This window comes from Chiloscyllium plagiosum, chromosome 24 (assembly GCF_004010195.1).
Source record: "Chiloscyllium plagiosum isolate BGI_BamShark_2017 chromosome 24, ASM401019v2, whole genome shotgun sequence".
Classification (NCBI taxonomy): Eukaryota; Metazoa; Chordata; class Chondrichthyes; order Orectolobiformes; family Hemiscylliidae; genus Chiloscyllium; species Chiloscyllium plagiosum.
In genome coordinates, this window is record NC_057733.1 from 37,721,171 (window position 1) to 37,733,202 (window position 12,032).

The window sequence follows — 12,032 nt, forward strand, 5'->3', positions numbered from 1 at the left end:
CTTTTCAGCAAGTGGTTAGGATTTGATCAGACCAAGTCAAGAATCCATTCAATACCTGGTCAGGTATGACTACTGGTTATAGTAGACAAGTCAGACCCCAGAATAAAACCTGACTTGATATGACAAGTTCTATTTTTATCATGGAAGTCACTCACTGAACACATTCACTGGAGTACACATGTAATCTTAAAATAGTTTATTAGAACAATTGTAGGTAGTAACTCTGAATTTTCTGGATTAGTTTAGTTTTCTTTGAAACGATTGAAAATTCAAAGAAATAAAGTCAAATGGCGATCATACGAACGTTGGAGCCAGTTCAGAGAAGATTCACTCAATGGATATCAGATATGGAGGGACTGCCTGGAGGAAAGGTCGAGTACATTGGGCCTGTACCTGTTGGAACAAGGAAGGAATGAAGGGCAGCTTTACTGAAAGGTTCTAGGGAACTTGATAAGATAAATGCAGGCAGTGGTTTCCCATTGTGGAAGAGTCTAGGGCTCTAAGACAATCTCAAAACAAGCTGTACTGATGGAGGAATGAGGGTAGTGAATTTGTGGAATTCCTTATTGTTAAAGGCTGTTGAGGCCATGTCATTAAGTATATTCAAGGCTGAGACAGACTTTTAAAATCGGTAAGAGAAGACAAAGGATTATAGGGAAAATGTAGGAAAGTGGAGTTGAGGATTACCAGAGGCTCCCTGCCTCTATTCCTGATGAAGGACTTTTGCCTGAAACGTTGATCTTCCTGCTCCTCGAATGCTGCCTGACCAGCTGTGCTTTTCCAGCACCACTAATCTAGATTCAGCTATGAGCTGTGTCTGCTCTGCTATTCAACAGGCTCTATAGCCCACTTCTGCTCCCATGTCCGATGGTTTTAAATCGTAAAAAGGTCATGTCTTAAATATTTGTACCTGAAGGAATGACAAAGGCAGCAGAAATCTGAGCGAGCTAACTGGGGTCAAGGTTTATTTAAAAGGCAACATTAAACCAGTGGAGAAAAGCAGGTACTTGATGCTTGCCAAAGGCTAAACTGATCAAATAGCTGGTGACTGGACAGTGTCAAAAAGATTGATAACACAGTTTGCAAGAAGGGTGTAAGAAAGTCTGATTCAAAATGATAGCTAGCTCAGGATGGGTGGGGTTGCTGGATCAATTTGAGGTGGAGCAGGCTGATCCCATTTCAGTCTTATCTTAGACAAGTTCACATAAGGCTTTTTTTGCATCACTGTATTGTGTATAGAACGGCCTAGGGATGCTGATATCTAGACTAAACACAGACTAGGGAAAGAATGAATAAAAACCCTAAAAAAGATCTATTCCCAGGAGAACATTTCACTTCAATTAGTCAGAAAGATTCATCTTCACCCCCGACCCCACAATTGCCTTATAAGCAATCTAGAATCAAGTCAGCCCCTTAGCAATCACCATCTGCCCTGGTAGCTTGGTTGTCACTTAAAATTTTGATGAAGTTGTGATTTGCACTAATTTAAACATGCAGATATCAAAGGAAAAGTGCTAGTAGATAAATACTTCCAGCCTGGCTTAGGAAAAAAAAGTCAGATAAGGTCACACCAAACCTCAGCACAATATAGCTGAAGGCTAATTAGGATTCATCTTGTTTATTTATTTAAAAATGTGTACATAGCTGCAAAGTCACATTGATTTTTTACTTGCATTAACAAAAAGAAAATAAGGACTCTTTCAGACAGCATTCCCATTCAATTCACAAAACACACAATGCTGCTCTAGCACAGGAATACAATTTTTCAAATGAGATGTTGCAGCACACTGTCAGTTATTTAAGACCCATGAAGAAATTATCCTTTGCGGATGTTGACAAGTTGCAAGGACATGGTCACAACACCATCCAAAGATGTTACTGTGCATAAACTGGACTGTTTCCAAAAAAAAAACTGTACTTAATGGCTCCAGTGTCCTGAGGTGCCAAATACTGTGCACAAACCCCAGCTGTCTGAGAAGTAACAACTGTTCCACTCACTGACTGAGATCCAATACTACAAGAAATCCAAGTCATCAATCAGCTTCTTCATTTCAGTTGCATTTCTGCTAATGAAGTTCCTTGTATCTTGGGAGATCTTTTCCAACCCAGCTTCTTTGAGGGCTGCCATATATTCTTTGTTATTCTGAAACAGATCAGCATTTTTTACTGGTATCATGATGCAGTTTGATGTGGAGTGATCATTGACACGAATATACCTCTATTATGGATACACGAACCCCACGACGTATTGTTTGAATATTTTACTATGGTAGAATCATATTCTAACAAAATGTTGCAAAAACCAAAGAAACAGCAATAGTATTTCTAACTTTAAAAACAGTGAAGAGAATTTAAAAACTAAATATGCACAATTGTTGACATTCCAAAAAAAGGTTATCAAAAATCAGAGGGCATTTTTTGGCTTCTCACATAACACACTTGCAATAATGCCATTCCTTATATTCTAATAATGGCAAGGTTATTGCGGCTCTGCATTTAACAGCTATGCTTTGCAATAAAGTATAAATGATGCAAGTGCGATATCAGAATGCAATACACTTAGTGTAGTCCAATTTAAAGCATTACAAAAGAACAAACCGATTTTGTAAGATAATCAGCCACAGCATCTGAAGTTCTTTGCTTTTCAGTACTAGAAAACCAAATCTTAACATCGACTATTTAAATAAGTACCACTGCTTAAAAAGAACAAGGTAGTAAAGCTCAAGTGACAAGTGTAACAGCTGGCTGATTAACGTTTAATAAAAACTGCTCCTCTGGAAATTTGGTATTGTGATTCTGCCCGTGTTTGCAAGAGGGAGGAAAAGTCTTTTTAGCAGTACTCTTACCTTTGGCCTGAAGCCTCTGCCATACTCATAGATTTTAGTTCCAGGAAACACTGGACCTTCACAGAAGAGCTCTTCCAAATTATTAGCAATTTTGTGCAACACTTCTTCTTCATAGGCAAATACTGAACCATCATTTCCAGCGAGAATGACAAGCTGAAGCCCTGGTGCCAGGCACGGGTAACTTTCAATCACACCCAGGACCACCATATCCATTCTTTGGGGCAGGTAGAGATCCTGCCAACACTTAAGCAAATCAAGCCTTCCCCAATAAATTGTATCATCCAGGCCCCCAATTGTAAGCGGAACGTTCATTTGCAATTTCACAGTTTTTCCTCTGTGAAGATTCACTTTGTCTGTTACCAGTTGTAAATATTTTCCACCTAAAAATGACAAGTATAGTACTTATGAAGTCCAACACCTAACTAGTGCAATTACTCAAAATATGTAGAAGAATAAAATTTAGAAATTTTTCAGGTCTAGTGAACAGAGTTATTCAAATTTAGATAGAGCAGCTATTGCCTAATTATACAATAGTGGTTCGAGGGGAGTAAACAGGGTGAGAGCGAGAGCGAGAGCAGGCTTCATCAACACCATTCAAAATGGGGAACTTGAAACTCCTGAATGAACTACAAAGCAGCCATTTTGCAAAGAGACTGCTGAGACCAGTAGATTTAACAGCCAACACAACATTAAACGATCAAGAAAGGACATGGAAGAGCTGCACCAAGAATGAATAATGAGGTACATTCACTGGGTGAGTGGGTGGGAGAGAAACATGACTGAGCAAACCAGCCAGATGTGTAATATTAAAACTAAACTCCCATTAAAAACAGGGATATGAACTGACTCTCTACTGATTACTCAGACACAATCTGCACAGGAACATGAACAGGGAGAAAGAAAAAAAAGGGGTTGCAAGATATGAAGAAAGGATTAAAAACCCTTAAATTATGTCCTTTTACAATATTGCAGTGCTTCAGGTTTAAGATTACATAAATGATAAGGTTCCTCAAAATAGTGCCTAAAAACTTAGCTTTAATACTGTATTAAAGGTATCTACATGACTGCCTCATCTGGAGTGCTTGCATTTCTAACCTACCAAAGGCAAGTGTAAATTTCTACACTATTTACCACAGAACTTTTAAATACAGACACCAATCCCAATAGTATATACAAAATTATATAACTGAAGTTCTTTACCTGGTCTCAGTCCGCAGAAATCTTCACAACATTCATCATCTGCTTCCAAATCTGTGACACTTCCAATGCTGTCTTCCCTAATAAAAGGACATACAAATCATAAAAATTTACACATGGGACACAGCGCTTAAGGACTACAGCAGGAGTCAAACGTTTGAATTTATATATTGAATACTCAAGACAGTGAATTGATCCAATGCAATCACGAAAGTAATTTTGTGATCCTGTTCTTGCGACCTATTTAATCAGAATGCACACAGTCTCATAAGGCAATTAGGTCAACATTAAATAAGACTGTGACTTAAGCCATCACAAAAGTGTGGTTCAGGTAGGGACAGGACTGGCAGCTTAATGTTCTGGGGTACTGATGCTAGAGGAAGGATAGAGAGGGAGGCAAAAGAGGCAGGAAGAGTGTCATTTTTGGCTAGACATAACATTATGGTTGAACTTAGGAAGGACATTCCTGGGAGTCAATTCCATCCATTAATTTTACCAGACAAAAATGAGAGATGATCACCTTGTTGGGGGGCCTCTAGCACAATCCAAATAGTCTGCAGGAAATTGAAAAGCAAATATGTAGAGAGATCTCATTTGTAAGAATAGTAAGGTTGTAACTGTGGGGGATTTTAAATTTTCCAAACAGATTGAGACAGTGATAATGGATTGGGTGGGGAGGAATTTAGTGTTCAGGAAGATTTTCCTCAAAACGTATGTACCTACCAGAAGTTGCGCAAAAATTGACTCTCTTGGGAAGGGAGGGCAACTGACTGAGGTGGCACTGGGGCCAGAAATAATAATTCCATTACGTTTACAATAAGAACAAAGAACAAAATTTTACAGTCCAGGAACAGGCCCTTTGGCCCTCCAAGCCTGAGCTGAGCCAAATGTATTCTCTAAACCTGTCGGTCAATTCCTAAGCATCTGTATCCCTCTGCTCCCCACCTACTCATGCATTTATCCAGACGCATCTTAAGTGAATCTACCGTGCCTGCCTCTACCACCCCTGCTGGCAACGCCTTCCAAACGCCCACCACCCTGCGTGAAGTACTTTCCACGTGCATCCCTCTTAAACTTTCCACCTCACACCTTGAAAGCATGACCTCTCGTTATGGAATCCTTCACCCTGGGAAAAAGCTTGTCTCTATCCACCCTGTCTATATCCTTCATGATTTTGTAAACCTCAATCAGGTCCCCCCTCAATCTCCTTTTTTCTAATGAAAATAAACCTAACCTACTCAACCTTTCTTCATAGCTAGCACCTTCCATACCAGGCAACATCCTCGTAAATCTTCTCTGCACCCTCTCCAAAGTGTCCGTATCCTTTTGGTAATGTACATAGTATTCTAAATGCGGCCAAACCAATGTCTTGTACAATTGTAACATGACTTGCCAGCTCTTATACTCAATACCTCGTCCAATGAAGGCAAGCATACTATATGCCTTCTTGACCACTATCCACATGTGCAGCAACTTTTAGGGTACAATGGACCTGCACTCCCAGATCTCTCTGCCCATCAACTTTTCCCAAGGCTCTTCTGTTCATTGTATAATTCACTCTAGAATTAGTCTTGCCTAAATGCATCACCTCACATTTATTTGAATTGAAAACCATCTGCCACCTTTCCGCCCAACTCTCCAGTCTATCTATATCCTCCTGTATTCTCTGACAGATATGGAAAAGGACTTAAAAGTTAAAAAGTTTAAGCTGATGATTTATGTTATTAAGAGGAACTTTCAAAAGTTGATGGGGCGGGGTGGGGAAAAAAGAGAAAAGAGACATTTGCAGGTTTAAAAAAAAAACAAGAGAGATGGTTGGAAAGTGGGCAACTTTCCAAATGCAATAATAACAGACCAGAGGCAACATGTTCCTGTTAGTGTGAAGGGCAAGGCTGGTAGGTGTAGGGAATGCTGGATAACTAGACAAATTGAAACTCTGGTCAAGAAAAAAGGTGGCATATATCAGGTGTAGTCCGCTGGGACCAAGTGAATCCCAAGATAAATATTGTCGCAGCAAAAGTATACTTAAGAGGGAAATCAAGAGGGCAAAAAGGTGACACACGATAGCTTTAGCAAATAGAGTTAAGAACCCAAGATATTCTACAAGTATGTTAAGAGCAAAAAGAGTAAATATGGGGAGTACTTCAATGTGGCCGCCCATGTGTGGGTGAGATATGAAACAAATACTAGACCTCAGTATTTACTGAGGAGGACATGAAAGCTAGGGAAACTAGGAAATAGTGACTTGAATCCATATTACAGGTGGTGCTGACCAGGACCTGATCAGGTGTTTCCCAAAATTTTGTGGGAAGCTAGGGAAGTGATAGTAGGGCTCCTTGCTAAGATATTCTTACAATGGCAGCCATAGGGCAGATGCCAAAAGACTGGAGAGTGGCTATTGCTATACCGTTATTTAAGAAAGGTGATAAGGAAAAGCCAGGGAAATATAGAGCCATGAGACAGACATCAGTGATGAGCAAGTTGTTTGAGGAGATTATGGGGCAGGATTTACATGTATTTAGAAAGGCAAGGACTGATGAGGGATAGTCAACAAGGGTGTGTGTAGTTAAGTCTCACTAAAATTGATGAGTTTATCTTCGAAGAGATGACATGGAGGCCACTTTTGGAATACTGCGTTCAATTCTAACCTCTCTATTAGAGAAAAGATGTTGCGAAACTGCAAAGGGTCAGAAAGGATTTATAAGGATGTTGCCAAGGACAGTGTGGAACTCCAACAGGACAGTGACACATTGGTGTAGTTTTCAGGTTTATGGCAGATGAGGATTAATGCAGAGCAGTGTGAGGTGATGCACTTCGGTAGGAAGGACATTGAAATACAGTATAAAACAGGCTGTAAGGTTAGCAGTGGTGGACTCTCCCTCTTTATGGGCATTTAAGCGGGCATTGGATAGGTATATGGAGGATAGTGGGTTAGTATAGGTTAGGTGGGCTTGGATCGGCGCAACATCGAGGGCCAAAGGGCCTGTACTGCACTGTATTGTTCTATGTTCTATGTTCTAAAATTGATGAGTTTATCTTCGAAGAGATGACATGGAGGCCACTTTTGGAATACTGCATTCAATTCTAACCTCTCTATTAGAGAAAAGATGTTGCGAAACTGCAAAGGGTGCAGAAAGGATTTATAAGGATGTTGCCAAGATTGGAGGGTTTGAGCTATAGGGAGACCGAATAGGCTGGAGCATTTTCCCCTGGAGCAGAGGTTTATGGATTACCGCATAGAGTTTGATGAAAATGGACAGTGGGTGAATGGCTAAGGCCTTTTTTCCTAGGGTAAGGGAGTACAAAACTAGAGGGCACAGGTTTAAGGTGAGGGAAAAAAAGATTTAGACGGGAAGTGATGGAGGTGCATGAATAGGAAGGATTTAGAGGGATACACACCAAATTCTGGCAATTAGAACAGATCAGTTAGTACTGGCAAAGACAAATTGGACCAGAGGGTCTATTTTCACATTGTATGACTACAAATACATTTCCTGGACTTGAGTGCCAACATAACAGTAGACAGCTGAAAAGAAAAAACAAGCACACCAAACCTGTCACCTTGGCAGACACATGCTTGGGTTCAGCTGCCTAAACATCAATCATCCACTCACTGAACGATCACAACAAACGCTTTTACAGATAGCCCACTGAACAAAATATTCTTTTGCATATTGATGTAACATTTCACTTGAATATGAAAAACATTCACCATATTGTTTTTTCAGGGCAAGTCAAAGGAACTGGCTTCACAGCAGCACTCATTTTTCTTCTCATGTGAATTGAAGAAAATGGCAATAGAATTCACAGATGTTCACTCAAACCTGGACAGAACACACGGACGAGAAATCAAACTTAATACGTTTCCATGCATAAGAGCACTAATAAAATGCCAAAGATTAACATTTTGCCTACCTTTAAGGAAATTAATTTGGAAATTATGGGGAAATAACCCAAAGCAAAGAACGTTACCAGAATGGTGGGTTCATGGGTCTTAAAAGCAGTGAAGATCAAAGTAAAGCCATTTAAAGACAGAAAAGTACTAAACTAAATTATTATTAATCTACTTATCAATTCATGAATAAGCTAGTCAGTTGATGGACAAAACAATTTCAGTCCATCTGGAGTAACAATCTTAAAACAATTTCTACATATTTATCATTGCAGCACAGTGGCTCAGTAGTTAACACTGCTGCCGCACAACACTAGGGACCTGGGTTCGAGTTCCATCTGGGATGACTGCGTGGAGTTTGCACTGTTACTACAGTTGATATGGGGGATTTCAACATGCAGGTAGACTGGGAGAATCAGGATGGTATTGGACCTCAAGAAAGAGACTTTGTGGAGTGCCTCCGAGATGGATTCTTCGAGCAGCTGGTGCTGGAGCCGACCAGGGAGAAGGCAATTCTGGATCTGGTATCGTGCTACGAACCAGAATTGGTCAGGGACCTCGAAGTGAAGGAGCCATTGGGAAGTAGTGACCATAATACAATAAGCTTCAATCTGCAATTTGAGGGGGAAAAGGTACAATCAGAAGTGACAATATTTCTGTTGAATAAAGGGAACTATGGAGCTACGAGGGAGGAACTGGCCAAGTTCAATGGTGCAATACCTTAGCAGGGAAGACAGTGGAGGAACAATGGCGGATATTTCTGTGTATAATGCAGAAGTTGCAGGATCAGTTCATTCCTAAAAGGAAGAACGAACCTAGGAGGAGGCATGGGTGGCCGTGGCTGATGAGGGAAGTTAAGAAACATATAAAGGTAAAAGAGAAAAAGTATAACATACCAAAGATAAGTGGGAAAACGGAGGACTGGGAAGCTTTTAAAGAACAACAGAGGATTACGAAGAAGGAAATACGCAGAGAAAAAATGAGGTACGAAGGTAAGCTGGTCAATAATATAAAGGAGGATAGTAAAAGTTTTTTTTAAGGTATGTGAAAGGCAAAAAAAATGGTTAAGACTAAAATTGGGCTCTTGAAGACAGAAACAGGGGAATATATTAAGGGGAACAAAAATGGCAGAAGAATTGAATTGGTACTTCAGATCTGTGTTCACGAGGAAAGACAAGCAATCTCCCCGAGGTAACAGTGGCTGAAGGACCTGAACTTAAGGGAATTTATATTTGCCAGGAATTGGTGTTGGAGAGACTGTTAGGTCTGAAGGTTGATAAGTCCCTAGGGCCTGATGGTCTACATCCCAGGGTACTGAAGGAGATGGCTCGAGGAATCGTGGATGCATTGGTGATTATTTTCTAGAGTTCGATACATTCGGGATCAGTTCCTGCGGATTGGAGGGCGGCTAATGTTGTACCACTTTTTAAGAAACGTGGGAGAGAGAAAGCAGGAAATTATAGACCAGTTAGTCTGATCTCAGTGGTGGGAAAGATGCTGGAGTCTATTATAAAGGATGAAATTACTGCACATCTGGATAGTAGTAACAGGATAGGTCAGAGTCTGCATGGATTTATGAAGGGGAAATCATGCTTGACTAATCTTCTTGAATTTTTTGAGGATGTAACTCTGAAGATGGACGAGGGAGATCCAGTAGATGTAGTGTACCTGGACTTTCAGAAAGCTTTTGATAAAGTCCCACATAGGAGGTTAGTGAGCAAAATTAGGGTGCATGGTATTGGGGGAAAGTACTAACTTGGATTGAAAGTTGGTTGTCTGATAGGAGACAAAGAGTAGTGATAAACGGCTCCATTTCAGAATGGCAGGCAGTGACCAGTGGGGTACCACAGGGATCAGTGCTGGGACCACAGCTTTTTACAATGTATGTTAATGATATAGAAGATGGTATTAGTAATAACATTAGCAAATTTGCTAATGATACTAAGCTGGGTGGCAGGGTGAAACGTGATAAGGATGTTAGGGAGATTACAGGGTGACTTGGACAAGTTAGGCGAGTGGTCAGATGCATGGAAGATGCAGTTTAATGTGGATAAAATGTATGGTTATCTACTTTGGTGGCAAGAACAGGAAGGCAGATTACTACCTAAATGGAATCAATTTAGGTAAGGGGGCAGTACAGAGAGATCTGGGTGTTCTTGTACACCAGTCAATGAAGGTAAGCATGCAGGTACAGCAGGTAGTGAAGAAGGCTAATAGCATGCTGGCCTTCATAACAAGAGGGATTGAGTACAGAAGTAAAGGGGTTCTTCTGCAGCTGTACAGGCCCTGGTGAGACAACACCTGGAGTACTGTGTGCAGTTCTGGTCTCCAAATTTGAGGAAAGACATTCTGGCTATTGAGGGAGTGCAGCGTAGGTTCACGAGATCAATTCCTGGAATGGCAGGATTACCTTACGCTGAAAAGCTGGAGTGACTTGGCTTGTATACCCTTGAGTTTAGAAGACTGAGAGGGGATCTGATTGAGACATATAAGATTATTAAAGGATTGGACACTCTGGAGGCAGGAAACATGTTTCCATTGATGGGTTAGTGCCGAACCAGAGGGCACAGCTTAAAAATATGGGGTCGACCATTTAGGACAAAGATGAGGAGAAACTTCTTCACCCAGAGAGAGTGGTGGCTGAATGAAATGCTCTGCCCCGGAGGGCAATGGAGGCTCAATCTCTGGATTCATTTAAGAGTTGGATAGAGCTCTCAAGGATAGTGGAATCAAGGGTTCTAGAGATAAGACAGGAACAGGATAATCAGCCATGAGTATATTGAATGGTGGTGTAGGCTCGAAGGGCAGAATGGCGTACCTATTGTCTATTGTTCTCCCAGTGGCTGCATGGATTTCCTATGGGTGCTCTGGTTTCCTCCCACAATCCAAAGATGTGCAGTTATTGTGAACTGGCCATTCTGAATTGCCCATAGTGATAGGTGCATTAGTCAGAGGTAAATAAATATTGGGTAGGGGAATGGGTCTGGCTGGGTTACCCTTCGGAGGGTTGGTGTGGACTTGGTGGGCCGAAGGGTCCGTTTCAAAACTGGAGGGAATCTAATCTCTAATCTATTCGCCTGGCTTTATCAAAGTTCATTTGGAAGACTCCAACGAACACGCCACCATAACAGGCTAATAGAGCCAAACAATTTCACCTTTGATTTAGGTTTTACCCTAATTTTTGTAATTGCACATACCCGATTAGTACAATGATTATGCAGGACAATACACAAGTTACTTTAAGGCCACAAAAGGAACAGAAAGAGGTCATTTGGCCCCCCTCAACCATTCAATTGGATCATGGCTGATCCGCATCGGCAGTACCCATCTCCACCCGACATTTCTCCTACCCAACGCCCTTTCCCTGTAACTAGAGGTATGTGGAGATGAATTCTGAGAGACTCTAGATCGGCTGATGTAGTCAAGGTTGCCAATCTTGGGTGGGAGGTAGAACAGGGCAGTGTGGGGTTCCCGAACAATGAGGTTGGAAGATATGGGTGGAAGATCTCCTAAGGTAGTGACGTTGTTTATGGTGTGGGAGATGATGGTTTGGTGATAAGAGGTGAGGTCGTGGTAGGAGGAGGTGTCTTCAAGTTTATATCTGGCTTCAGTGGTGCAGAGGTCAGTGCACCAAAGTACCAATACGTCACCTTGTTATCAACTACCATTTGTCACAAATGGCTCTTTTTGGGGTCTGGGGAGAGGGGATCTCAAGCCTAGTCATGAGGCAATACTGTTTATTTTGACAGTGGATCCGCATTTTACTAATTACCAGCTTGAAGCAGTCAAACGTCTAACATACTCCTATTAATAGTGTGGTATTAATACTGAAACAAAACACTCCTGGAAAAGTTAAATTTAACCAAACCTAGTTAAGATCAACTGAATAAAATCAGCTTCCAGGATCCAATAATCCTTTTGATGTGATCATGTCAAATTGGATCAGTCATATTCTGTAAAAAAATCACAAAACAAGTCATAGACCAACTAGCTTTCAGAGTGTTACTCCTTCATCGGGTAAGTAGTAACTAGCTAGTACTTCCAAATAAACCTGTTGGGATTATAACCTTGTGTTGAGTCTTGAATTCTGTCCACCC

At 41.0% G+C, this 12,032-nt stretch overlaps 1 protein-coding gene across 2 annotated transcripts; it reads right to left on the reverse strand.

Annotated features, from left to right (window-relative positions):
• Nucleotides 1-291: 291 nt before the first annotated feature.
• On the reverse strand, nt 292-11,889 carry LOC122562195. 2 transcript variants are annotated; one of them, XM_043714862.1, is made up of 6 exons: nt 11,804-11,889; nt 7,756-7,867; nt 4,047-4,123; nt 2,847-3,226; nt 1,999-2,143; nt 292-393 (listed from the first exon to the last, which is right to left on the reverse strand). In XM_043714862.1, the coding sequence occupies exons 2-5, from the start codon at nt 7,818-7,820 to the stop codon at nt 2,015-2,017; spliced, it is 651 nt and encodes a 216-aa protein (XP_043570797.1). In that variant the 5' UTR covers nt 7,821-7,867; nt 11,804-11,889; the 3' UTR covers nt 292-393; nt 1,999-2,014. The 2 variants fall into 2 exon arrangements, with proteins under 2 accessions (XP_043570797.1, XP_043570796.1); XM_043714861.1 differs by lacking the exon at nt 292-393 and having other exon boundaries at nt 1,603-2,143; nt 11,804-11,888.
• Between the last annotated feature and the right edge of the window lie 143 nt (nt 11,890-12,032).